This window comes from Melanostigma gelatinosum, assembly GCF_949748355.1.
Source record: "Melanostigma gelatinosum genome assembly, chromosome: 9".
In the NCBI taxonomy this organism is placed as follows: domain Eukaryota; kingdom Metazoa; phylum Chordata; class Actinopteri; order Perciformes; family Zoarcidae; genus Melanostigma; species Melanostigma gelatinosum.
In genome coordinates this window covers 21177457-21204921 of record NC_136642.1, presented here as the reverse complement: position 1 = coordinate 21204921, position 27465 = coordinate 21177457, and the positions used below count along the sequence as shown (strand labels likewise).

At 45.4% G+C, this 27465-nt stretch overlaps 1 protein-coding gene across 1 annotated transcript; it reads left to right on the top strand.

Annotated features, from left to right (window-relative positions):
* The first annotated feature begins 427 nt into the window (after nt 1–427).
* ube3d (ubiquitin protein ligase E3D) lies at nt 428–27245 on the top strand. Its single transcript, XM_079276326.1, has 10 exons — nt 428–643; nt 2353–2564; nt 3080–3170; nt 13277–13496; nt 13961–14033; nt 14131–14209; nt 14647–14755; nt 15636–15820; nt 17725–17863; nt 26706–27245. The coding sequence occupies exons 1-10, from the start codon at nt 552–554 to the stop codon at nt 26724–26726; spliced, it is 1221 nt and encodes a 406-aa protein (XP_079132452.1). The 5' UTR covers nt 428–551; the 3' UTR covers nt 26727–27245.
* Nucleotides 27246–27465: the final 220 nt, after the last annotated feature.

Below are 27465 nucleotides of genomic sequence, written 5' to 3'. Positions count from 1 at the left end.
TAACAAAAAAATAATAAGTAAAACAACTTTTTTTTACAACTGCCCTGGTTCCAGACTACCACAGGCCCCAAAGCTCAAGTTTCCTGAACCTTGGTTGTTCATTTGAAATATTTGCTAATTTGCACTGCCAACGTATAATATCAACGAAGGAAGATCCTGCATTGATGGATAATCTTGTTTTATAGAAGGACCCAGAGTCAATCTTTTTGAAAGACATGTATTGTTACTATCACTCTCCATCTATAAACTGCAAGATCAAAATGCTAAATATCTGCCACCGCTAATAGGCTTAGTTAACCCCTTTTTATTTTGAAATGTCTGACCGGATTCTCCTCTCTTACAATAGTGTACTTGACGTCGGCAGCATCGTCACGCTGCAGACAAGTAACGTTACCCGCCTCTGGATTCCACGAGCTAGCTGAAGCAGATAGATTTAACGTTACCTTTATATTTGCCTTATTTCGGATGCTATGTTGCAGAGTCTCACAGCCACACTGAGTTTCGATTAGTGTATGATTTCTTAAATAATTTCTGCATATTGCATTGCGTAAATGGCAGACTTGGAGATGCCAGGCAAAGCACATGGAGTCGGAGTCTTCTTAGAGCTGAGGAAGAGACTGCAGAGCGGACTGCTTATTGTCGGGTAAGTTAGTTTATGTTTGATAGAAAGATAGCGAGATAAACACTAACACGTTAGTTCACATTATTCCATCTGTTGGAAAGCTAATGTCATGCTAGCTGAGAGCATTAGCTAATTTAGCACAATTTTTGTTGCACACTCTGCTGCAGTTAGCAACAAGCCTCCTCTTGTTGTCAAAGGTTGTGTTTTTTTGTCTTTTTGTATAATGTAGAAATATGGGTTTGACTTTGGTTTCTGCTTATTGTATCACACATTAATAAGTAGCATATTACACTATGACAAGACGTTTTGGCTTTTTATGATACATGTACCGGTAGTATTTATCAATGGTGGAAAGTACCCTTTACTCTAATAATAATAATAATAATAATAATAATACATTTTATTTATATAGCGCTTTAAAAGGCACTCAACGACACTTTAAACAAGACCACTTTAAACAAGACCAAAATCGATGACATCATAACAGTAAGGAACAACACGGAAGAAAAAATAAAACATACACAACTGATTTCACAGGTTAAAAGCAGATTTAAATAGATACGTGATTAGACTACAGATTTTGTCCCACCTATTTGATTAACTATACATTTAAATGATGTAGAAGCAAAGAGATTTCTCTCTCGTAACGGGCTGCTGAATGTGGCTGTAGTACACCTTTACCGCCACTAGAGGGCGGTAATGAGATTTGCAGAGAACCTTGGACTGCTCTGTTCATATTATATCTCCACCCATGAGAAAAAACAAACAGATTTTGTTCTGCACCATAGACTAAATATTAACATATCGTTATTGTTCACCAGGGTGGAAATATGTCCTTGGCTCACCAAACACAAGAAACAACTAAATAAATAAGCAAAACAAACCGTTCAAGTCTATGACTGTTGCTATTATCTTCTCAGTCAGTGTGTTGAGTAAAGAGTATTGATGGGACGTTGGATGAAGGACTTCCTAAACTCCATTTCTAGATGCCAGAGGAGCTCTACAGCGCCTCCTGGAGCTCAGACTCCTCGCTACCTTCCTCAGCCTTTCTGTAAAAAGTTGGGTTTTTTGGGCTTTGCCAACTGTTTTGTCAGTATTATGTTCCGCACTAAAGGCTGACTCATTAATCACTGTATTGAGACCTTGACTAATTGCGTATCCTCGGCCTGAATCCATATGTGTATGATGTGATGCTGCCAGGTTTTGGTAGATATTGGCTCGTTGTTCACTTATGATGCATTAAGTATCAAGAACAGAGACTGCCAAATGATACAGCCTCCTCAGTTGAAACGTAATGTTTCCCGAAGTCTGAAAAGAACAGCTAGATTTTTAGATTTCCTTTCCCACAGTTGGATTAGAAGACCGATACCACTCATGTCGGTCTGTTCCATACAACAGCGAGCCGGGCTCCGTCTGAAGATGACAAAATCGGACCACCGTCACCTGTAACGCTCACACGTTAAAATGCTGAATCTCAAATGTTTGATTTGTACAAAAAAAACAAAATGTATAGGCAATTATATATATATTTCTTTCTTTTTTTCTTTTTCTTTTTAATTTGCACACATAAGATTTCACAAAATCCATGTGATGGAAAACAAAGAAATGTAATCAGAGTTCGAGAAGCCACAGGGTCAGTCATACAATGGGCCTCTCCCGTCTTAAGAAAAACAAACGATGTCTTCTTCTGTTTCTTATATGTTCCTTGTAATCCCACATCTGCCCTCCAGGAAAGACGTGGCCACGAGTCCTGCCGATGTGGTGGTGACAGGTGGAGAGTCCTCTCTCCACATCCAGACTCCCAGAGGCCAGCTGAGCCTGACTTTGCCGGCAGGAGTCTCCTTCGAGCAGGGATCCTGCGCGCCGACGTCCGCGGGAGAGTCCCGTGGAGAGGAGCTGCATTTCAGACTGCGCATCGGAGTCACGCCAAGCCCAGACGGAGGTAATGTCCCGGGACGGCTTTGGAAACACATCCAGATACGCCCCCCCATGCTGTACTAGACTCCTCCGTGCCAAGGCGAGAACAAAGTCTTTCAGCAGCGATTTAGAGCTCGCTGTATTGTCAGAATTAATTGGATTGAGTCACTTGGTCGTCTGAGACTGTGAAGGTGTACATTTTTGCTCTCAGGATCCCCGGTGGCCCACTAGCAACTGATCATCAGAGTCACGGGAACACTCCCTTTAAGTTTTAATCTCATATCATCAACATGATCATCAGCATATCTGTACCTCAGAGTAATTGCAAAATATCCACAAACTCCCATCTTTTGGCATTTTTCATGTTACTCCCGGCGCATGAAGGAGTTACAGCGAAGGACAGTCCGAGACAAATCAATGTCCAAGTTACCTTCGCCACCCAGTATTCTATCGACTCTGCTTTGTAGCACAAGGTTACCAGCCTTTCGCCAAACACGGCTCATCTATTTGTTTTTGTTTTTTGCCTCCGGCGCTCCACAGAGGCTCCTGACAGCGCGGTGGAGACGCTCCGGGCCAAGGAGACTTATTGCTTCCACTGCCAGGGCTGCATGACCAGGCTGCTGGAGGACAGGTGAGGGGCGGAGGGGCGGACGGACGGACGGCGACGGGTTTTTGTTTATACCCTCCTCCGCAGGAAGCACTTATTGACGGTGCGACCCGGCGGTTGAAGTGATATAGTCTGGGAGAGCCGAGTCCACGGCCGTCGACCTGACCCGGTTAGAGTAACGGAGTCCGCGCTACCCATTAAAAGACAATTGTGTTTTCTCACCTTGCGGTGGTTCAGGCGGACCGTGGTGGCGTTCTTATAACCCTCTTGTAGCTTTTTCTCCGGTCAGCGATGTGACAAGCTGGAAATTGCAATAGCAGCATTAAAGAGACCCTTGGCCTCCGGCGAATTTTCTCAGCAATAACCCAATAAAAGTTCCTCAAAACTTTTTTATTTTATTTTTTCTGCTTTCAGCAAGAGCTGTGGGAAGTAATAATGTCCGGGGAAGTGCTGCGAGCTTAAAAGTAAACATTATGCCTCATTATGAATGAATGAATGAATGAATGAATTTTATTTATATAGCGCTTTTCACAGACAGTAGTATCACAAAGTGCTTAACAGAGCAGACATTTAAAAGCATAAAAAACACAATGTGACCCTAGGGTCAATAAATGATCTACACAGAGAAAATAAAAAATTAAAATAAAAAATTAAAATGTAAAACATTTTAAGAGCAGGTCTAGGACATGGGTTTACTTTTACACAAACGCCAGCCTAAACAGGTGGGTTTTGAGCTGGCTTTTAAAAGTATCCACAGTATCTGCGAGCCGCAGAGTTGCATTCCAGAGCCTCGGGGCCACTGCCTCAAAGGCTCGGTCACCACGGCTCTTAAATCGTGTGCGTGGGACTGACAGAAGACCTAGAGCGTTTGACCTGAGAGTGTGGGCGGGTGAATGGGGCGAAGTAGATCAGCTACATAAGCCGGAGCCTGACCGTGAAGTGCTCTGTAAGTGATGGTGAGAATTTTAAAGTGTATCCTAGATGCTACAGGAAGCCAGTGGAGAGATCGGAGTACGGGGGTGATGTGAGACCGTCGATTTGTCCTGGTGAGTAATCTGGCAGCAGCATTTTGGATGACCTGCAGACGGTTAAGAGCAGATGCACTGAGTGATGTGAAAAGTGAGTTGCAGTAGTCAATGCGTGAAGAGATAAATGTGTGTATGATCATTTCTAATTCAGGTGTTGATACTACAGATCTCAGTTTACTGATATTTCTTAGATGGAAGAAACATGACCTGTACAGCTGCTTAACATGAGGGTCAAACGACAGGGATCGATCAAAGAAAATCCCAAGATTGCGCAGGTTGCAATGGGCAGCAGAGGAGAGTGGACTAATAATCTGCCTGATCATGGGGACAAACTCCTCTGGAGCAATAACTAGGACCTCCGTCTTAGAGTCGTTGAGTTGCAAGCAGTTTTCTGCCGTCCAGTCTCTGATGGCATTGACACAGTCCAGGAGCCTAGTTAATGTGAATGCCTCGCTGGGTTTAAATGACAGATGAAGTTGGATATCATCTGCATATAAGTGATAGGACACATTATCGCTTTTTATGATCGGTCCCAAAGGTAACAGATAAAGGGAAAATAACAAAGGCCCCAGAACCGAGCCCTGCGGTACACCACAAGACAGTGGAGAGGTAACAGACACAAAATCACCCACAGAGACATTGAAACTTCTGTCATTGAGGTAAGATGTAAACCAGTCTAACGCTATGCCAGTTATGCCCACCCAATCACGTAGCCTCTTAATCAGGATGTCATGGTCTATAGTGTCAAATGCAGAACTGAGGTCCAGAAGAACTAACACAGAGCAGTCACCTGCATCAGCACACATGAGAATGTCATTTGAAACCCTCAGGAGAGCGGTTTCAGTAGAGTGTTGCTTACGAAACCCAGACTGGAACTTGTCATACATGTTGTGCCTCTCCAGTGCAGCAGTAAGTTGTTTGGCTACCACTTTCTCTAAAATTTTGGATAGGAAAGGCAGTTTTGATATGGGCCTGTAGTTCATGGGCAAAGCTGGATCTAAGTTAGGTTTCTTTAATATGGGCTGGATAGTGGCATGTTTGAAATAGGAAGGGACAATTCCTGTAGACAATGAGGAATTTACAATAGATGTTACTGCAGGGCCAATAGTTAGCAGAACGTTCTTAAATAGAGAGGATGGAATTATATCCAGAGGGCAAGATGATGGCTTTGTTTTGTTAATTAAGTCCATCGGGTCTTGAAGGCTGATAGGCTGGAAAGAGTCCAGAACAGCAGGAGATTGCGAGGGGCTACAAGTAGATGAACAGATCCCAGGCCGAATGCCAGACCTAATACCTGTTACCTTATCATTAAAATAGATAAGGAATTTGTTGTAATCGTCAACAGAATAGCATGGTAAAGTGGAGACAGACGGTGAAACAATTCCTCTAATTGTGTCAAACAGAATCTTGGGATTTCTCTTTGAAGAAGAGATTAGGTTGGCAAAATAAGCAGTTCTAGCTTCCTTTACTCCGGTATTAAAAGAACTCTGAGGTCTTTGAGATATGAACGATGCACTTCTAGCCCAGTAGCTTTCCAGAGCCGCTCTGTCCTGCGACACTTCTGTCTCAGGCTGCACACAGCGTCTGTCATCCACGGAGTAGTGTTATAGGCAGCCCTGGTCCTTTCCTTAAGAGGTGCCACTTTATCCAGCAAAGTGGTGCAATGTTCATTAAATGACTGTATCAAGTGTTCAACATCATTGAGATTTGTGTTCATATCACAGCAGAAGTGCATCGAGAAATGATCAGCTGTACTCTGAGTAACAATGCGGGAGCGGAATGTTTGTTTCAGACACAAGGGGTCAGCATTGACAGAAAGATCAAAGAAAATACATTTATGGTCACTGATCAATAGGTCCTCACAACGGGTATTATCAATATCAAGACCCAGAGAAAACACAAGGTGCAAGGTGTGACCACCCCTGTGAGTGGCGCCAGAAACATGTTGCGTGAAATTAAAAGATTCAGTAACATTGAGAAACTCAGTAGCAATACAGTCTGTGGTATCATTGATATGCAGATTAAAATCACCAACCAGAAGCACTTTGTCTAGCTTGATAATAGAGGTCAGAAAGTCTGTGAACTCTGATAAAAACTGACCTGCAGGACCTGGAGGTCGGTAAATTAAAAAACAGTAAAACGGCTTTAGCCGGCCCACTTTAGTCAGCTGTAGTTCAAAAGTAACATAGGATTCTGTGCTCCCCAAGTGGCAGGAAAACTGATTCTTCCAGACCACGGCGAGACCTCCACCGCGGCCCGTCAGACGCAGTGTCCCAACATAAGAACAGTCCACAGGGCAGAGTTCATTGAAATGGATGCATTCCATATTCCGTTGCCAGGTCTCGGTCAGAAATAAAAAAGCCAAATTATGACTTGTAAACAAGTCATTTAAAATGTGAGCCTTGTTTGTTACGGAGCGTGCATTAATCAGACACATGTTGATGGGTGAAGACACTGTGTCGTCATCAGCACAGGAAGCTTTGGGGGTATGTGCAATAGGACGGATCACTCGTGCAGCACCTCGAAACCGACCATAACTGTTAATTCAATAAATCCAGCGACAACTGTACATGTTTCAGACTACTTTAATACGTATCCACGAACAACTGTTACACGTCTTCCGTTCCTCTAGAACAAACCACGTCACACGCATGCGCACTAGTTAACTCAGGACTTAACAAACTCCCCTTTCTCTTTAAAGAAAAACAGTCACAAAAACAAACATTTGTTTTTTAGAACCTTAAACATATAAACACAGGTTTAAACTTGCAACTTTAATGACTAGAGTTTGAGGGTAGTAAGGCTTTTGTTGATTAGCTCGTTTAGCCTTTAAGTTGCCATACACCTTCGCTGAGAGCCCTCAGCAGAACAAGTGCAGATGTCCCCTTCTTAGTCAAGCAGTCAGCGAGCTGTTCCTTGGAGGCTGACCACATAATCTGCTGGATGGTCCCAGAGTGGACGAGCTCCTTGACGCTGCTGATTTCGAGGCGGAGTCTCTTTTCAGTGACTGTTTTGGTGGACTTGACAGCATCAAGAAGAGAGTGATTGTCCGTTACACACACAATGGGCAAATTGTTCCGTGTGCAATCACCTGTGGTAAGTTCTGAGTAGAGTGTAGCCAAAAAGACTGCACTGTCAATGCCATCTACAAGTGCCAAAGTCTCTCCTGCTAAGGTGCTTCGGACAACTCTCCTGATCCTCTTTGACTGCCAGCATATGGGTGAAAATCTTCCATTCTCTCCTATAAGCATGACCAGGTGTCCGCCTTGAGTGCCTCCGTCTGGAAGGTTTCCCATCGAGGAATCACTGAACACCACTAGTTTCAGCGAGCTGTCTCTTCCCAAGTGCTGAAACCTCAAGATCACCTCTTCTGATCTCAGTTTCCTGACAAGTTTGTTTGCAGAGTGCACAGTCTGAACAGTAGCATGCTTTACACTTGATGCTAGGATGGATATGTCACACATTATGTCGGGTCTACTCTGCCTTGCTACCCACAATATTTGGCCAATCTTCGACTTTAACATGTCAGTCTGTGTCTGTTAGAGGAGCCTCTCGCTGTGTGGCTCTGTTGGGGTCCACAGGAATGGGTTGTAGATTCTTTATGTAGATACATTGTTGCACTTGTATCTCATCCTCTAAAGAGTGAACCTCCATTCCAATGTAGCTGAAGCTGTTGTGCTCTTCACGTCCAACTTGAAAAGCAACTTTCAAGTGAGGGATGATTGTTGTGGAGAATGTTTCTGAACCACCCCAGATGAAATCATCCACGTGACAAGCAAGGAGTCCCATCACATTGCAGGAGTCATCCAGCCAGTAGAACACTGCTGGATCAACTCGTGACACAGTAGCTCCCAACTGCTGCATAGTGTCTTTCACTCTGTTGTACCAATACAGAGACGCATCTGCAAGGCCATAAACACACTTTTTTTAACTTCCATAGAATTCCCTTGCTCTGAGCTTCTTGGGGAGGACGGATATAGACATTTCGGGTTAACGCTTTGCCTTGTAAAAAGGCTGCTTTAATGTCCATAGAGTTTAGCTGCCATTTCTTTTGACATATCACTGCCATAATCATTTTTAGAGACTCCGAGGCACATGTAGGTGAGTCTTTTAGGGAGCTCCTGAGTGATCATTTCTTCAAAGCCTCTTGCAACTAATCTCGCTTTAGGTACAACACCATCAGGTGTCTCCTTGAGTGTGCACACCCACCTCGTAGAGATGAATTTCTGGCCTTCATCATTCACCTCTTCAAACACATCATTATTTTTCCAGTTGCTGAGTTCACTGTGTTTGGCAGACATGAAGGCATCATCATTCACAATAAGTATGTCTTCTTCAGGATGGCTAGCACCTAACTCAACATGCTCAGATGGGACCACTTGAAGATTGTGTACTCGTCCTAAGTCAACAGAACCGGTAGTGCCAGAAATTTCCTCAGGCTCAATGTACTCCAAATTATACCAGTATTTGTATGTCCTAGTGGCTTTTCCTGCCCTGCTGAGGATTTTTCCAGCGTGTGCTTGGCCACTCTCACTGTCTGTGTATGTAACTACCTGTCCAGTTTTCAGACTAAGGCCCTCACAAGTTGTGGTTGAGTTGTTCTGTGATGCGTCCGATTGACCATGGCTACCTCCTTCTGGCTGTCTTGGTGTGTGAGGGGGTTCACTGTTCTCCTCACCATTTGTAGGCGTCTCTTCCTCACTTTCATTTTCAGTGTCACAGTTATTCTCATTGAAGCCAGGTTCTGGTAATGTTGTATGATGTTCAGTCCCGTCCAGCTGAATGTCCCATTCTCCCAGCACTGCATGTGGGCTCTCTACTTTTCTAAGCCTGGAGTGATGTACGCGAACGTAAGTGCCACCATGCCTCACAAATATCACCGCACCATCTTGGCCGATGACCACACCTGGACCTTTCCATTCTGTACAATCCACCCGTTTGTAGTAGACTTTGTCCCCTGTTTCGTATCGGTCATCAGTGGGCCGCAGTTGTTTACGAAGGGCTCCTTGGATCCTTTCAGAGGACTCAGCTTCTGTAAATGCTCTCCTTGCAGCATGTAATGTTGTGATATGCTGGGCTATCCAAGTACTCATATTAGTACCTTCCAGAGCTGGCGGCTTATTAGTGAGAACTGAAGGCAGATTTGGGTTTTGTCCAAATACCAGCTGATAGGGACTGTAGCCATGCACGTTGTGCATAGAGTTCTTTGCCATCAGGGCCCAGTCTAGGGCCATCCTCCAGTCACATCCATTGTCCTTCACTTTCATCAGGATTTCAGTGAGTGTTTGATTATGCCTTTCCAAAAGCCCATTGCTCCATGGGCTGTAAGCTGCAGTTGTTTTCACTTCAATGTTGAAGCTTTCAGCCATGTTCCTCATATCTTCGTTGTTGAATTCACCCCCATTGTCACTGAACAGTCTGCGTGGAGGACCATAAACACTTATCCAGCAATGTATAAAGTGCTTCACAATCTCTTTGGGTTTCTTGGTGGTGACGATGCTCCCTGCACTGAATCGTGTGAAGTGGTCAATTGCATGCAGATACCACACTCCCGGCTCTAGCTCATGCAAATCCACAGCTACAGTTTCATTGTAGGTTGAGGCCATGGGCAAACCCACTGCAGGCTTTGACTTTGGTTTGTTATATCTGATGCACGTCTCACAATTCTTTACAATGTCCTTAAGGATTGTGGTGCATTCATCATCAGCATTACCCGAGCAGGCCAGTAGTTTTTTCAGTCTGTCAACAGAGGCGTGTCCAAATTGCTTGTGTAGTTTCAACAGAACTTTCTGTTTTTCTTTTGTTGTCATGTTTTCTGTCACAGTGAGAATGTCATCCTCATTCTGGAGCTCATGTTCATCTGGGTTACTCACATCTCTGATGTTCACACAGTAATGTCCTGAAGATGTTAGTTCAAGTTTCACTGGCTGTTTAAACATTGTGGCTTTGTCATTTTCAATGTCTAAAACAGCACCTGCTCTTTTCAGTGAAGTTTTGCTTAAAAGCAATGGGATATTTACTGGGACCACTTCTGTTTCAATGTGACATCTAGTCTGTCCTATCATGGCTGGGATTTTCACTTTCTTTGTAGAATGAACAACTCTCCCATCACCAAACTTGAATGCTCTTACACTCTTTGTGTCCCCCATTTTCAGTAACTCACGTTGTGTTAGTCCACTCATGTAATGATCAAGCCATTTTTCTCCACACACAGTTCTAGTGCAAGCTGTGTCAATGACGGCTGATCCTAGAGACTCCACCATGAATATCTCTGTGTCAGACAACGATTCTTTTGACAACAAAGTAATGTTGCATTCTTCAACATCTGTCACTTTATCATCCTCTGTTAATTTTGCATGTTCATTTTTGTGAGGACAATCTTTTGCCCAGTGATATGTGCTTTGGCAGACTGCACATCTTGATCTTCTCCCGTATCTGTCCAGTGGATTCGTCCCTTGAACAGCCGTATGGATCTGTGGGCTTGACCTGACATTACTTTCACGTTTGCCAGTAAACCGTATGTAGTAGGCACAGTCAGCAGCACCCCCACACACACGGAGGTCAACAGCTCCCTCTTGTGGACAATTATCGCCAAATACTCTTTTCAAGGCTGACTTCATGTTTACAAACGATAGGTTTGGACACGCGGTAAGCGCTAATTGTTTGTCTTTAACATTAAGTCCTGCAGTATCAAGTAGCTTGAAAGCTAACACAGCATCTGGAAGCTCCATCTTGAACTTACGTATTCTGTTGTACCGGCGCTCAAACTCGACAATGTAATCGACCATGGAGACGCCATTTTCTCTTGTGATCCGGTCAAACTCTGTGTACGCCTCGTACTGGCGATCCGTTTCCTCTTTCAAAAACACAGCGTCCAATTTCGTGAGAAGTACATTCATTCCTTCATCGTCGTTCAAATCCACTGCGGCAATTTCTACTGCACTTTCCCTCGCTCTTCCCATCAGCGATAAAGCGACAGCCAAGGCCTGCTTCTTCTCCTCGAGGTCCGTCACCAGCCTCCAAATTTCAACCTCATTTTTCCAGCTCTCGTAGGACTTCTTCTCGTCAAACGGCGGCGGAACTTTGTAATTGCCAGCCGCCATCCTCTGCTACCATGTTAATTCAATAAATCCAGCGACAACTGTACATGTTTCAGACTACTTTAATACGTATCCACGAACAACTGTTACACGTCTTCCGTTCCTCTAGAACAAACCACGTCACACGCATGCGCACTAGTTAACTCAGGACTTAACAATAACTAGGGCGTGAGCACGAGTCTGTGATTCTCACGGGAATGCTCATGGGTCGTGGAGTGGAAGTTACGGTAGAGGCTGGGGAGAGAGTAGTAGGAGACCCTCCATGCCGCCAGGGGGAGCTAGTGTTGCTAGTAGGGGATGAATGCGGCTGATGAATGATCGTAGAGGAAGAGTGACAGCGGACAGGGGATCCAGGTGTAAACAGTCAATCATGTGAATGGGAGTGAACAGCATGCTGTAAATTAGCTGCTAGCAGGCGGCTACCCAGCTTGTTAAAATGAATACCATCCTTCTTAAAAGCAGAAGAGCGGCCCCAAAACAGATTAAAATTGTCAATGAAGCTCACGTTGTTGGTCCTGCAGGCGGCCTGGAGCCAGGTGTGGAGGCTGAGGACTCTGCTGAACCGCTGTGATCCACGGCCGAGTGTTGGACTTGGACCACTGATAAAAACAGACAGTCCACAGCTGTTTAAAAAGCTTAAAAGATTTGTAAAATCCATCTTGGTCAACTCAGACTGGTGGAGGGCTGTATCGTTAATTCCCACATGAACGATAATTCGCCGAATGGAAGACGGGAGGGCGCGCATCAGGCCAGGCAGTGTCAGCAGGATGTCTTGAGCCGTTGCTCCGGGGAAACAGTGTGTCTCCGCGTTGAAGAAACGGGTGTTCCTGATTATTGAGTCCCCGACTATCGGCGTCGTCGGGGCGAAGAGGGGACGAGGCGGCAACACTGGGCGTGCAATACGCGTGGATGGAGGCGAGGATTCAACCAGTGGTGGCGGAGAAGACGAGCAAAGACTGAGAGAACGGGCGACCGAAGCTCGCTGCGGTGCTGGTGTAAAGCACGGTATGGAGCGGTGTGTCCTGGGGCGAGAGGAGGGCTCAGGAATGACTGGCGTAGGGATGTCGGGGGACCCGGGGCTGTGGGTCCCCCGAGGCGGCAGCTGGGATGATGTAGGAAGCTGGGAGTCCGTAGTCAGAGGGAACTCACGCAGGGCAAGGGCGTTAAATCCATTCGTCAGCTGGACATCGAAGCCATGGGGTGTAGGAGATGAGCGTCTCCCTCTCCGGCTGCCGCGAGCACAGACCAGGGACCAGGGCTCGTGATGTGATGGAGTAGAGCTGACGAGGGCTTTAGGCTTAGCTCCGATCCCTAGCCAGGAGGCCTCAGGAGCTGCGACCGGAGGAGGTGCCGCGGCAGCAGGACTGGAAGCGATGGACTCATGCACGCGGTCGCTGGCTGTGTCAGTCTGTGATGGACCGAAAATGATGGTGTCCATGAGGTTCTCGGCATACTGGATCCTGTAGAGCGTGGATATTCTTCCTCCAACTCTGTGATTTTATCCACCAGGCGGGCGCAGCTGACACAGTCGGATGGAGAGGTGAGTGAAGCCATAGCAGATCAATGCAAAAACAGTTCTAGTTCTAAAAAAGTTCTGGTTTCCCTGTTCTGGTTGTCAGATCGTCTTTGTTCGTGCCGCTGTCTGTGCCAGTCTTGTGTCTCCCCCGTGTTTGGATCATACCACACCGACCCTGAAACAAACAAAGCCAGGCTACAGTGAATTATGCTTTGTATCAATGCGTCCCATGATATGTATACCAGTGAACACAGTGGAGCATTTAGCAGCGAAGGAGCCGGATGTTTCCCTCACAAGTTGGTGGAGACCAAAACAGAGAGTAAATATTTCTACTTGAACTCATCATGGGGCCAGAAACGTGACTTCAGAGGAATGCTAATGTTACCTCTACGGAGTGATGAGGTTCAAAGTGAAGCGATGTGGTTCCGTGACAAAAAGACAAAAGACCCACAATTTCCTTTTTTTGTTGTTGTTTCTCTTCTCCAGAAAGTTTAAGCGAGTCCTTCCTCTGCCTAATGGCAACTGGAACGCCATCGTGGACGACTGGTGTTGCCACCCCGACCCGTTTAACAAGAAGCTTTTGCCCCGAGCGGAGGACTGCCTGCTGGGGGACACCTTCCTGCTGCTAGCCAAAGATGCCGGCTGTGCTGAGACTCTCACCGAGGAGGTGAGCCTGGTTGGCTCGGAGGACGCTCACGACTCAAAGGTGAGGGGCTGAGCACAGGAAAACAAGCAGATTGCTCCCTTTTTAAGACGAAGACCTTTTTAACCGCTATGACAAACATCCAGAGTTCCTGGCGAAGCAAGAGGACTCTTGAGAGATGTCTGTTTTCCACAAATAAAGTCTGGATGAAAGAATTATCACTGGTTGGCACAGATTGCCACACACACCCACTCCTCAGACGGCTGCATCAGTGAAGTCAAACTGCAGCACTCTGCACACGAGGATTGATCTCTCTACTCTTTTATTAGTCACTCTGCGATGGCGCTCTTTGCAAGACTGAGAGGGAGAAAAATAGAAAGGGAGGCAGATAGGAAGCAGAGGAGAACAAATGACACCCTGCATGCCGTATCTCTCTCTCTCTTCTACCTCCTGTCCTGGGTAAAGATGTGTGTGTGTCGTGATTGATTTTTAAAGTTTGTTTATTTTTGTACCTGTGTTTCGTACAGAAATCCTGCCGGCGACTGGTGCTCATCTCCTGCAAGAGCTGTTCATCGGTGCTGGGAGAAGCTGTGGCACCAGGTACACATCGCTCCGTGGGTTACAATCATAATCCTCTTCTCTTCTCTTTTCTTTTTTGTGCTTACGAGTTGTTGTTTTCTTCTTTTGTGCCTTTCAGAGACACTGAAACTGTACATCACACAGGTGGTGGTGGAGCCCGCTGTGGGAGGCCGAATGCCAGAAGCTTCACTTAACAGGCAGGTTCTTATCCAAACCGCCAGTGGTGACAATTAGGCGGCTGAAGCCAATTCTTTTCTGGGGGAAATAGATGAAAACGTGGACGTTGCGTATCAGCGCGGTGTTCAGGCTTTTTCAATTCAGGCTTCAGAGTGAAAGGTTTTTGAATAATCCCACAGTGTTTTTTTCACCGTCTTTTGAGAAGCTATTTGCCTTTTTTTAAGTTTCCATATTTAAACTTAATGATTGGCTGCAATATTTGACTTGCAGCAATATTTTCCTAATAAGTACTGCACCATAAAATGTGACATATTTTTCCATAAATGTATCTTGAAGGCGAATGAGTAAGAAAAACAAATCAATCACTACCGCCATTCTGTTTTACTGCGAGTGCATGAATATGCTCTATAAATACTGAATGTATAAAGTCATAAACTTTGTCTCTCTTTTGGGACAGATCGCTCTTCCTGGAGCAGTCCGTCGCAGCCAGGCTGCTGGGGCTGTCCACCTCACTGAGCACCTTCCACTTCTCCATCCAAACCCCCGACGGAAAAGCCTTCTTATTGGTAAGAACAAGCTGGCGTAATCAGAGAAGCACGGCGAGTAAAAATAGACCCCTCACGTAGTTGATTAATGGGACGGGGTGAAGTGTCAGGTTCCTCCAGCGATGTGAAAAGCTGATTGAAAGTGATTTGTTGAGCTCACTGCCGGGCTTTTGGCTCCGTTTGAAATCAGCGGCAAGTGGCTCCGTGCAGAACAACACTGACACACCGCTGCACGTCATCCACAGGAAGTTTGAGAGTAAAAGTGTGTGCTGTCGTGTTTGCGCTCCAATAATAATGTTATTTGAACCGAAGCTGGCTGTTTGCTCACCGTTTGTATAAAAATGTCCTTCGTTTTCCACAAATAGTGTCCTTGTAGGACTTAACACTTCAGGACATAAAATATAAAAAAAAGATATATGTAAATATATAATTCATCTTCTGTGGACTGACTTCTGAATTCTGTCATGAATATCAAATAAAAAAGTAATCTGCATCATATCAGAGGTGCACGACGTGTGCTCATGCTGTACTTTTGATAATTCCAACACAAGCTGAAGGCAGCGTTTCTACTCTGGGCTCCCTGTGTGTGAGCAGCTCAGAGACACTGGTGACATTCACACTACTGATCTCTGAGGGCTGAGAAACCGTGTGTGTGTGCTGGTTAACCCTCCCAGTGCAGGAGCAGAGAAGCTAGAAAGGTAAACATTAGTTTAAAGGCAACATCTACTTTTGGAGAGTCAAACACAGTTGTTTTAATTAAATGGTGGCTAGCAGTTATCATGAAAGGGCCTGTGTCAGACCCTGGATGCGGGGATATAAGAGCATCGTTTATAAGCTCAGTCCATGTGGTGGCGTGTGGTTCCCTCGTGTCATGTGACATCCGGCCTGTATCCTCCTGTAGGTTTGGCTGCTGAACAGCGACTCCATCATGGCGTCGGTCCCGGAGTCGAGCGTCGGGGCCGAGCGGTCCCTCGACTCCCACGACTCCTTCGACTCCCCGGCTCTTCACGGTCCGTCTCCCGGAGCCGCCAGAGCCCTGAAGCTCCTCTACGCCTCCTGCTCCGACACGGGCGCCCAGCAGAGAGAGTAAGCGATGCGCTCTCACCGCATTCCTCCACCCTCCCCGCCCTCCCCTTTTCAATCTCTGCCCCCCCCCCCCCCTTCTTAATCTCATCCTTTCATCTTCCCAGCACACCCTCTCAATCACCACCTGTCTCGGGCTCACTGCGAGGGATGAAAGAAATACCGTGTATTTCTTCGGCCTCGGAACACTTTGCGCTAAGGGTCCCCGCTCAGACATAATTATCTGCTGTTTCTTTTTTCGCCAATGAGATTGCCATCAAAGGTGTTTATCGTCTCGACGTTGGCAGTTGCATAAGCCCTTCTCGTGTTTGTTGCACACACAAGGGGGGGGATGTTGTTTTGATGGCAGCGAGGCTCTGTGATGCATTAGAGAGGTGTAGGTGGATGTACTGCATGTGGTTCTCCATGTTCAGTACAGCAGCACCCTCCCACTAGAAGAGCCTTCCACCCTCATTATTTTCAACTGTATCAGCACTCTGCGTTTTCCCTTCCTCCTCCTCCTCTACCCTGCAGCCGCATGGCGTGAAGGCAGAACAGAGATGTTTTGTTGTTCCGACCGTTTCTGACAAGCCCGCTGGCTGACTGACGGAGAAAGGGTAGTTAGTGGTAAAACTCGCATGAAAGGAGAAAGGGCTTGTCTCCACAGCCGAAGCAGTAAGAGTGCGTTTCAAACGACACGACGAGCCGTAGGAGCCGAGTGCTCTGTCATCCTGGTGACGGGAGCGCTGCTGCTTTTGTAAAGGCGTCAGAAGAATTAACAACTTTCCACTTATTTCGTGAATTATTTTCCACTCTCTTCGTCTGTAGCTGTTGCCTTGTCGGCACTGTATATGTGCTTTTAGCACCGGTAGCTGCTAGCCGACTGCTCCGGTCCGTCACCATGTTGAGAGCTGTGTGGAGACAATCCCTCAATCATAGACACGTTCTGAATATAGAACCTAGCACCTCTTTACGGTGCTTCACATTTGAGCAACTGCTTTATTTTTACATTTCTCTGAAGTCTTGCAAAAGCTAAACGCGGGTGTTGCTCACACTTCTATTCCCCCCCTACATAATTCACCATTCATCCTCCATCACTCATCTCTGACGTTTTTTAATTAAATGTTCTGCCCGGGGAGCCGAATTCCCCGGATGACGGCCCTCTTATTCGGGGATACAGTCGGTTCCGGTCGGCCGCGGCCAGAGGTTGCCGTGGGTGTTGTTAAAACTGCCAATAATTGGCTGGAGAAGCGGTGAGCCGGCGCCTAAGTGGATTACGCTTGTCACTAATGGCGGTGACTTGATTATGAGTGGAGTGAAAGTCGCAGGCGCCACCACAGCCGGGTGCAATGTGAATGAGGGTTCATGGATACGGAAATTGAGTCTAATGGAAGTTGTACGGGCGACTCCTTTTCTGTGGGATTCATTCTGAACAATCAAACCTTACTGTAGATAACATTGACTACATTTCCATGCACAGAGAATGAATTCGATTCGCTGTGTCAACAAACCCTATTAAGACCATTTTCCCATGCATGTAAACACAGCTATAGCAGTCGCGTTTCCCCAGCGTGATGCCTTAAATAGACCTGCTCCAACTTGAGAACACGTTTCTTTCTCAGGAACTGCACAGATGGCTGAATGTCACCCAAACAAACTGAATCAGCACCACAAACCGACAGAGCATCAATCTCTATTCTCTCCATCACTCTTCCTCCTCTCCTCTTCTCATCCACACACACACCATCAATCCACTTTTATGTATCCCCAGTTATCTAGTTCAGTTTATAGTTAAAAACTGCTTCATTAACGCATCAGGGGGAGCGCTTCCACGTGGAATTTACAGCAGCTATTCCTGGCATTGTCTCGGTTGTATAATGCTGTGGCGGCCACTGTAAATCACTCCTCCCCTCTGTGTGTGTTTTCAGCCTTGTAACGAGCTGGGAGGCCAACGCCATCGGACAACCCGTGGAGCTGCCGCTGAGCGTGTGTGAGGAGCTGCTGCAAGTGATCGACGACAGCAACTCCACACTGCCTGCCTCGATGCGTTGCATGAGGTCCTACGAGGTGAGACGGGTATTATGTGCTAAAATGGGCGAGAGGTGACGACGAAGGCTGTATCATGGCAAATATCATGGCACAATTTCGAAGGCTCAGGGGCTCTTTTAGCTGACAGCCATCACTTACTTACTTACAGCACCCTGTGTATCCGTTCTTCAGCAGGGCTTGACTTGTGCTTTTACCCCGCCTTAATTCATTTCATGATTCAGAGCTTTTCTGTTAGCGGCGTCGCTCCAGGGTTTATGTGGGTCAAATGTAAGGTTTTACTTTTGTCAGCCCGTTTCCAGCTTCTCTATACCTGTAATTGTGCCACAAAAGAAACGTGTATATTTAGCTTGAGTTGCTGAGTTTTCCTTTGACTGGAAAATGAGAGGTGCGTTCACTTTGCTGACATCTCCATTCTCCCAGCCCCCTTTTTAAACACGGTGATGGGTAATTAGCGTCATTATCCTCCACTTCCTGCTCCAGAAAGTTTAGCAACTGACTCCCACCACTTCAACAAGCTTTTCCATCTGCTAAAAAGTACGAGAGCTGGGATAATATATGGTATCTGCTGCATCAGACCTTTTAATAAAGGACGTGTGTGGTTGGAGGTCATGTGAAGCTGCTGCTGTTGTGAGCCCAGACAGGAGGTGTTCAGATTAGACTGCAAGCCCTCAAGTGGAGCGACGCGTTGAAGAAGCAATACCTCCTCCACGAAAGAAATAAAAGTATATTTTGTTTGTGTAAAGACTTCACATCAATAACACAATCGTCCTGTGTGGAGACGAAACATTAAAGGGACTGGTGGTCTTAGTTTTGACGGACACCTTCACGACATCACACTTAAAATGTTGATACGAGAACAACGAGCTGCGTGCTACAAGAACTTTCCTTTATCCTTCATTTGCATATCTTCCTTATGGATCATCACCTATCATCACCTTTTCTTTTGCCCGTGACAGCTTAAGCCTAAGTCCGCTGGTATACATCTTCAAAGGTTTCTGGTTTACTCTAACAACGATGAATGAGAAGCAGACTTTCTGAACTCGTCTGATGTAACACGAGCTCAGAGAGACAATGCCAGGATGTCACTATCGTGCTGTGATCTGTCTTGTTGGAATTCAGCCGTATGTCACCTTTAAAAGAAGTGGATATAAGAAAAGAGGGCTCACTTACACCACAATGTCACTCTAATTATTTCACCCTCTGTAGGCTCCTCTCAATACTTACTGTGGTTTTGCTCTCACGCCGCAAGCCCAGAGGATGACAAACTGCGACTCGTCTCGCACATTGTGGTACAATGATGAATAGTATTGTTGTTTTCTGAGGTAACGACATGACAGAGGTGGGGGGGAGAGAAATTAAGCTCTGCTGAAATGGAGAAGGCTACAGATAGAGCGACCCAGACACAAGACACAGTATCCGTCTAGTGGCAGAAGCGGTTACAGCAGTAAAGTAGAGTGTGATGAATGGACACACTTGAACACTTCCTGATAGTAGAAGCTTGCTCTATAGGCGAGTGAGGACGGGACGGTAATGTGATCATTGGCCCGTCTATAATTACCGGAGATGGTCGGGGAGCGTCTGAGAGTCCCCGTTTAAGACGCTGTGTGTAAAGTAAAAACTGAGAGAGTTGAGATGAGCGGGGGGGGGGGGGGGGGGGAAGAGGAGCAGAGAGGCTGGCTGTTGTGAGCTATAGTTTTCCTACTGTACGTTTTGCCCACCTACTTCCTCGCTGTAATGGTGCTAACAATATCTCTAGATCAGGGATTCCCAAAGTGGGGTGCGCGAGCTGCCTCTAGGGGGTGCGCGAGAGGAAAAGTGTAATGGCGGTCTGATGGTGTAATAATATTAAATATTAAAAAAAAATGTAATTTTAATTTAAAAACTGTCAGGTGGGACATCTGAAGCTATCAGTCGTAAAAGAGGAGAGGGACAGAGAGAGGAATCGGAGGCGAGGGGAACGGAGAGGTGCAGCACAGACAAATCGGGAGCACATCGGCCCATCGCGGAGTCAAGGTGAAAAAAGAGGAAACGAGAGTGAGCATCAGACTGGGAAAAAAAGAGGAAATATGATGAAAAGTATGTGTGTCTGGGCTTCACTTGGATTGGCAACGCAGATTCCCCAAAGCCACAGTGCGTGGTGTGCAGTGAGGTTCTGGCTAACAGTCTGAAGCTCTTATTTACGTCGCCACCTGAACACCAAGCATGCCAGTGCAAGTCAAAAGCCCCTTACATTCTTTATATCGAAATTGGAGGAGTTACAAAACAGCCAAAACAACTGCAGTCTCATTCATGTGTTGGTCTATAAATGACGCACTACGGGCTTCATATCTGGTTACAGAATAGCGAGAAAGGGGCTACCGCACACAATCGCCGAAGACGTGTGCTTGCCAGCTGCCAGAGAGATGGTGGAATGTATGATTGGGGGGAAAGAAGCAAAAAAGTTGGACATGATCCCGGTGTCCAACAACACTGTGTCGCGCGGCATCGATGCTTTGTCCGAAGACATCCTGGCTGCATTAGTCGCTCATTAATTGTAAATGAAATGTGATAATCTGCCTCTGAGCCTGTGCGTGTGTGCTCGCATCCGTATTGCTCTTTAAAAGTGACGCCTTGTGTCACTGAAAGTTATTGAAACTTTGTTGCAGTGTTTCAGGGCGTTTTCACACCTTCAGTTCGTTTGCTTTGTTCCGATTCAGGGATTAATATGATACAATGTTGCAGTTTGTGTTCACACTGCAACATTTAACAGCGGACTAAATCTTGTAAACAAATGCCACGCGCGAGCAAACTGTTCTCTCATTGGTCCGATTCTTATGCGGCTATGAAGGCTTAAAAGGCTCTGTTGCTTCTTTTTTTAAAAATTATTATTAAGGGGGGGGGGGGGGGTGCGCGAACCCGGTCGGGATGTAGAAGGGGGTGCGCGGCCTAAAAAGTTTGGGAACCGCTGCTCTAGATGGATAGTTCCTTACAATTCTAAGTCACTTACTTTGTTACTTTACTGAGGTCTTTGCACTGGCTTCCTGTCCAACAAAGAATTGACTTTAAAATCCTGCTGTTGGTTTACAAAGCACTGAATGGTTTAGGGCCAAAATACATCTCTGATCTGCTGCTACCTTATGAACCATCCCGACCCCTCAGGTCGTCTGGGACCGGTCTACTTTCTGTTCCCAGAGTCAGAACTAAACATGGAGAAGCAGCGTTCAGTTTTTCTGCTCCACATATCTGGAACAAAGTCCCAGAAAGCTGCAGGTCTGCTGAGACCCTCAGCTCATTTAAATCAAGATTGAAGACCTTTCTGTTTGCTGCTGCCTTTAATTGAACCACATTCAATTCATATATTCATCAATTTCCTGCATTTCTGCATTTTACTACTTACTTCATAAGATCAGTGGTCATACAGTTTGAAATATTTTTGAAAAAGTGTGTTGGTAGAATATCCAAGCAGCAGGAGGATGACTTCAGATGTTGTATGATGTCTTCTAGGCTTCTACGGTCGATTGAATGAAATTGTGTCATGATATTTGAATGGATGTTAGATCTGGACAACACATATCCTGTGGTTGATGTGGAGGCACTGACTGCTTGTCTAATTTTCTGAATTTTGTCAGTAAAAAAGGAGGCAAATTGATTGCATGCCCAGGTGGATTGGAGCTCAGCAGCTACCAACACTGGAGGGTTTGTTAGCCTGTCGACGGTAGCAAATAAGGCGCGTGTATTGTTCTTGTTTCTGGTTATGATGTCAGAGAAGAATGACTGCCTTGCATTTCTAAGTTCCAAATTATAATTGCTCTCGTTTCTCTATTCTGACCAGCGTAGCATTTCTCCAAGGAGATCTTTGCTTACCCGAGACAACCTTCACTTTAGTGGGTGCAATGGCATCAAAAATATTTTTTGCTTTAAAATTGAAGCCATCTCCAAGCTCATTGACTGAGAGACAAGAGAGGGCTGGTGTGGAGGAGAACTTCTGAATAAATAGTTCACTGGTGTTTTCAGAGATGTAACGCTTTGTCACAACCTTGGTTTGGACATTTGTGTGCAAGGAGATTGCACCTTCAAAGAAAACACAGAAATGATCAGAGAGCGCAACATCAGTCACAGCGACCTTGGAAATGTTTACACCTTTGGTGATGATTAGGTCCAGAGTGTGCCCCCTGTTGTGGGTGGGTCCTGTCACATGCTGAGTCAGATCATAGTTATCAAGGACACCACATAGTTCTATTGACTATCTGTCCTGGGGATTATCAACATGGATATTAAAGTCACCAACAATAACAACACAGTCAAAATCAATACAGATTACAGACAGCAGTTCAGTAAACTCATCAAAGAAGGTTGCACAGTATTTAGGCGGTCTGTAAATGTTTAGGAATAAAGCTTGAGAGGAATTCAGAGCCACATATTCAAAATAACTAAATTGACCAAAGGACATCTGCTTGCATTGAAGAGAATCATTCAATAAAACAGCAACTCCACCTCCTTTCTTATGCGCTCTTGTTTCACTCATGAAACTGAAGTTGGGAGGTGTTGATTCAATAAGAACAGCTGCACTGTTATCTTGATTTAACCTGTAACTTTAAGTTAAAGTTACAGGTGGATCTCAGCGACTGATACAGTTTTTATCAGCACAATATAAGAGTACCAACTCCAACAGCCCAAACCATCTATAACACAAAGTGTGCGTGTGCGTGTGCGTGTGCGTGTGCGTGTGTGTGTGTGTGTGTGTGTGTGTGTGTGTGTGTGTGTGTGTGTGTGTGTGTGTGTGTGTGTGTGTGTGTGTTCTGGATAATTTCAGCCCTGTGAATAGATCAAAGCCTGCACCATAACTCAGCCTGTTATTATTCTGCATGTGGAATGTCTACTGTTGTCTGGGCCGCCGTGTTCCCGCCCTCCGTTCCCTGGGCCTGCCAGAGTAATGGGGTGTAAAATGGCTCAAGCTCCGGGTGTCACTTTTTAGCTCGGGAACAGACAACACCTCCCTCCTCCCTGCATCTCATTAATCTCCTCCTCGCTCGCACAGAGACGGCATGTAGGTTAGACAGAGACGGCTCCAACGCTTCACAGTGAAGAGCTGAGGGCACGTATCGATCATACATCGCCTCAGTCCTTCTGCAGGCCACACGGCTTCCCACCAGGAGCGGCTGCACTTTGTCGAAATAAATTTCCCCCCCTCGCACACGTCTCGATTCATTGCACGTGGACCAATGGATGAGAAGGGAAATTAATAAACAGTGGAGTGGCTCTGTACCGCTGTTTACAGCAGGATATCTCCTCTTGACAATATAACTGAGGCTAATAATTCTGTGTTCTTTATCTCTAGTGTGATGGAAGTGATGCATGATGTTTGTTGAGTTATATTTAGTGTAGTATTACTGCATTGGTTGTGCATGTGATGGCCTGAGCCTGAGGTTGTTGTGACGTATATGCAAGATGCGTATAAATGTCCACAGCAGTAGTGACCAGCCTTTTTTGTCTGGCATACGCCCACATCCTTATTTGAAGTCGCCACCCATCTTATTCCAAATGTGTTCATTTCTTGTGACGTTAAAGTGGACGTCATTACAGTATTTATTTCTTTTTTTGATACAAGTAAATTGTCCGTATCTTTAGATATGTGTGCATTGCTGCTGCCGCTACGACTTGGAGTGACACAGTCTGAATCTACTTGAAGCAAATTATTTCAACTGTTCAACTTGAACTATTTCAACTATTCCCGCATTACATTTGACAAACTTTTTCATGCATTACTTTCAGCAAACTTTTTCAACTATGCATGCATTACTGTAAGCTAACTTCCATCTTCGATGCTACCTCACTTAATTGTTTTCATACACTGCCAAAACATGGCTCAAAGGTGCCATGGCTGTATAACTGACTAGGGGCCGGGGGAGGTGTGTTTTATGCAGTCAGCCTATTGTAGTTGGTAGCGTATTCGTTATTGTGATGAAGTTACTAAAGATCAGCATTACATACCAATTGGTAATTCACGATTGTTGTTTTCCTCCACGATGTGAACATATTCAAATAAAATCAGAATTGTTATTGTATCAGGGTTGAGCCTTTCAGGTCAGGAGGTGAAGTTATACATGTCAGGGGTTACGCCGCTCTTAACTAACCACAATACAATATGTTGTATGGCGGCTAAGAGAATGCTGCTCATTAATCGTGTGCATTCACAAGTATGAAGCATCATTCCGGCTGATGCATGCACTGGCTGCTTGGGGGTAATCTGTAACAGAAAGTGTTGAATTCTCCAAAAGCATTAATCAGTCCACGTGTCCCCCGTTCGGAACGCGTCTCTGTCTCAAGATATGCGGACATCATACACACAGACAAGCAGATGGAGAGTCCCTGCTTTATAGTTAGATATCATGTCCTTAGGGTGGGGTGGAGTCTCATTTAAGGACGACAATAGAAATGCACCATTATGTATGTCAGTGAATACATCCTCGTCCATCTCTGGTATCTGCTTGAACTGCAGGACTTTCCCGTTTCGTGTAGTAGCAGCAGCTGCGACATTCACAATCTGCTTTTCCTCACCTCTTTCTGTCTCTTCTCGTGTGAAGAAATATTCTTCATGCTGCTTGCCAAGTTTTAAGTTTCATGCCAAAAGTCCCTGGCACGGAGCATCAAAGACTGTGTTTGCTCGAATGACTTCCTGATGTCTTTTCTCCTCATGTCCTTGTCTCAACCTTCTAATACCCAACCGTTGTTCTGTAAAAACTAAAAAGCTGCTCTCTAGAGATGGGAAATGAAACCAAAGGTTATCTCTTGTTGCAACTAGAAGTATTACTCTCTAAGCTTTGCAGTGATGTTTTAAATTGTGCCGTGCTTCAGCTCTTTCAGTGACATCAAAGTGTAACACCCTTAAGCATATTCTCATCACGTGTTCTGGGAAGACCTGCTGTCACACTTTACTACAAAACTACCTGAGAACCTTTTCCTGAGTGGCGTCTTATAATCTAAACAGTTGATTCCTAAAAATAATTAATTTGTACTAATTTGTCACATAGAGCCTAACGTGAGCTAGCTTTTCACGTATTAGCTTGCGTTAGCACTTTAACCCAGCCCGGTTCTATGTGGAAAAAAACATTGGCATAAAGAAACTTGAGAGACTGAACATGATTGCGGCGTGGACGTTCGGGTTGAACTTGTAAAAGCCATTGCCGTGGGTGCATGGTCATGCCTGAGGCTTCGGCGCGGACAGCGGTTTCTGTCCTTTAGCACAGTGGTCCCCAACCCCCGGGCCGCGGACCGGTACCGGGTCGCGGGTCATTTGGTACCGGGCCGCACAGAAAGAATAAATAACTTTTTTTCATTTCATTGATTATCAGAGTCGGAAAGATATTTTATTTTGAAAAATGACCGGATTCTCTCCCAATTACATGCGCCTGTCTCTCTTGACACATGTCAACACGCTTGTCACGAGCGTTACTTCCCAACCACAAAAGACCCACGAACTGCGACGGAATGGATCCGCGACCCATTTGTGAACAAACCAGGTGAATCGAGCTTATCCGTGCCAGAGGGAGATCAGCTGCTGGAGCTTGAAAAGGACGGCGGCCTTAAAAGTATGTTTGGGACAACAACTCTGCCGGTGTTAAATGTTAAATTACCAAGTACAAGTGGGAGTTTTGCTGGACAGAGTTCGAGTCCAGGTTGTTGCGATCTTTCCATAAATGTATTTTCTTCCATGTATTTCTTCATACGTGGCTGTGATGCAGTGCTCACTTATACAATCATAATCCCTGCAATTGATATGAGATGTGTCTTTTAGATCTCCAGCAATATGTTTGTGAAAGTGTGACGAAACAGGCGACAGAGGCAGAAAACCGCTGCAGCTGTTAAGCGAACACAACACACGCACGGAAGGGAAACCAGTAGGTCCAGAAACCAGTAGGGACGTAACACCGGTCCGTGGAAATATTTTATAACATGAAACCGGTCCGTGACGCAAAAAAGGTTGGGGACCCCTGCTTTAGCATACAGATTATATGTAAATCATGTTCTCCCTGCCCACTCACTGCTCACCTCCACGCCAAAACAGTGAAAGAAATTTTGATGAAAACCAGTCAGTGGAGAAAACACATCATAATGGAATAACATACGTTTTAGTACCTGTGTTTTCTTTATCTGTTGACCATTTTTCAGTGCCGATACAACTTCAATGTTTCCTTTAGATCCTGGTCTCGTTTTCAATACCAAAATTCACCGTCACTGTCCAGCAGCTATCTACTCCAGTTTCATACATTCACACTTTGGGACTTCCCAGTGCAGCCACTGCTCTAATGTTGGCCACCGTACAGCTCCAAGGAAGGGGTTGTGGGTGTTGTGCCTTGCTCAACTCATCAAGAGGAACACAACACCCTCTTTCCCAGCTTCAACCTAGCAACCCTCCATTCGCAAGCCAGCTTCTCTCCTCCATCTAGATTCCCATTGCTCCGGTTCCTCATCACACTTTGTCTTCTTGTTCAGGGTCTACCGACTTCACCTCTAGCTGCCGTTTGTTATCATTTGTGTGAATTACCACTGATGCGCTCGAGTGGTGAGCAGACACTGGGAAGGAGAAGACTGGGCCTTGAGTCAGGCAAATGCCCTCATCCATCGTCCCAATATAGAGCCCTCAGTGGAGCGCAACCATTGTCTGCAGCAGGCAAACACCCAGGAATAGCAGATGAAGGGAGGGAGGGCATTTCTGTGCTTTGGGGAACGAAAATCCTTTTTGTACAGTACAAACCAGAGTTTTCAAAAAAAAAAACGTATTCATTAAAAAAAAGTTATTCTATTTGGCTTTTATTTTCATGTGTCACAAGTAGAGCGACACAGATTTTAACATTTCTAAACGTTTGCCTGTCGTCCATAGGTGGCGTACCTGAGACTGTGAGGTCAAAGGGCAGACGCCAGGAGGTGAAGACGCCACTCGTTACTCCTGGAGAATTCACGAAGATCTGGGACGGCTGACAGGGGAACTTTTGTGAATACGTACTGTATGCCTGTATCCGTTACGGTGATATCCTGCACAGTTTTCCAGTAAGTTTGAGATTGCTCCAGAAATGAAACGCAGCGGGCGTGGAATAGTTTTATTTTTTTTTGGTTTCTGGTTGCCTCTGTCAACATGTTTGGTCGTGTGTCATCACCTGCAAACAGATTCATGTTGAAACGGGTTGCTGCAACGCTTCTAGATGTTCAAGCGTATCCAGTAAATGCAGAACTGGAAGAGAATGACAACACCATCAACGGTGTAATTCATAGAATAGAAAGTTGCTTCTCGTTGTCGTTAATCATTTTTAGTCCTAATGTATGATTGTATCAGCATGTATCATAGTGGTTGAAGAGCATTGTATGTGTACATAGTATGTTTGTCCCTTCCTAAGCTTTATTTTGTATTTTTCTTACCATTCGCAACAAAAACAGATTAAACCATTGTATTTTTAAAAGAATCACCTCTTCCTTTCTTTTCTCTATCTGCTGGAGAGCACTGCTGGTTGATATGTGGGACATTGTTCTTGAGTTGGCTCTTATTATAGAGCCACTTCAGCCCCAAGGTATAACAGTCCATCCTCCACTTGAGTGTAATTGCAGCTTGTGAAGTTCAGTGATTTCTGTCTAGTTGTGGGTTTATT

Bases quoted from the DNA above. Each gene is read 5' to 3' on its own strand.
- ube3d (XM_079276326.1), top strand. From the start codon at position 552: ATGGCAGACTTGGAGATGCCAGGCAAAGCACATGGAGTCGGAGTCTTC. The intron at 13,497-13,960 runs GTGAGGGGCTGA...TGTTTCGTACAG, and splicing joins AGGACGCTCACGACTCAAAG to AAATCCTGCCGGCGACTGGT. The intron at 15,821-17,724 runs GTAAGCGATGCG...GTGTGTTTTCAG, and splicing joins ACGGGCGCCCAGCAGAGAGA to CCTTGTAACGAGCTGGGAGG.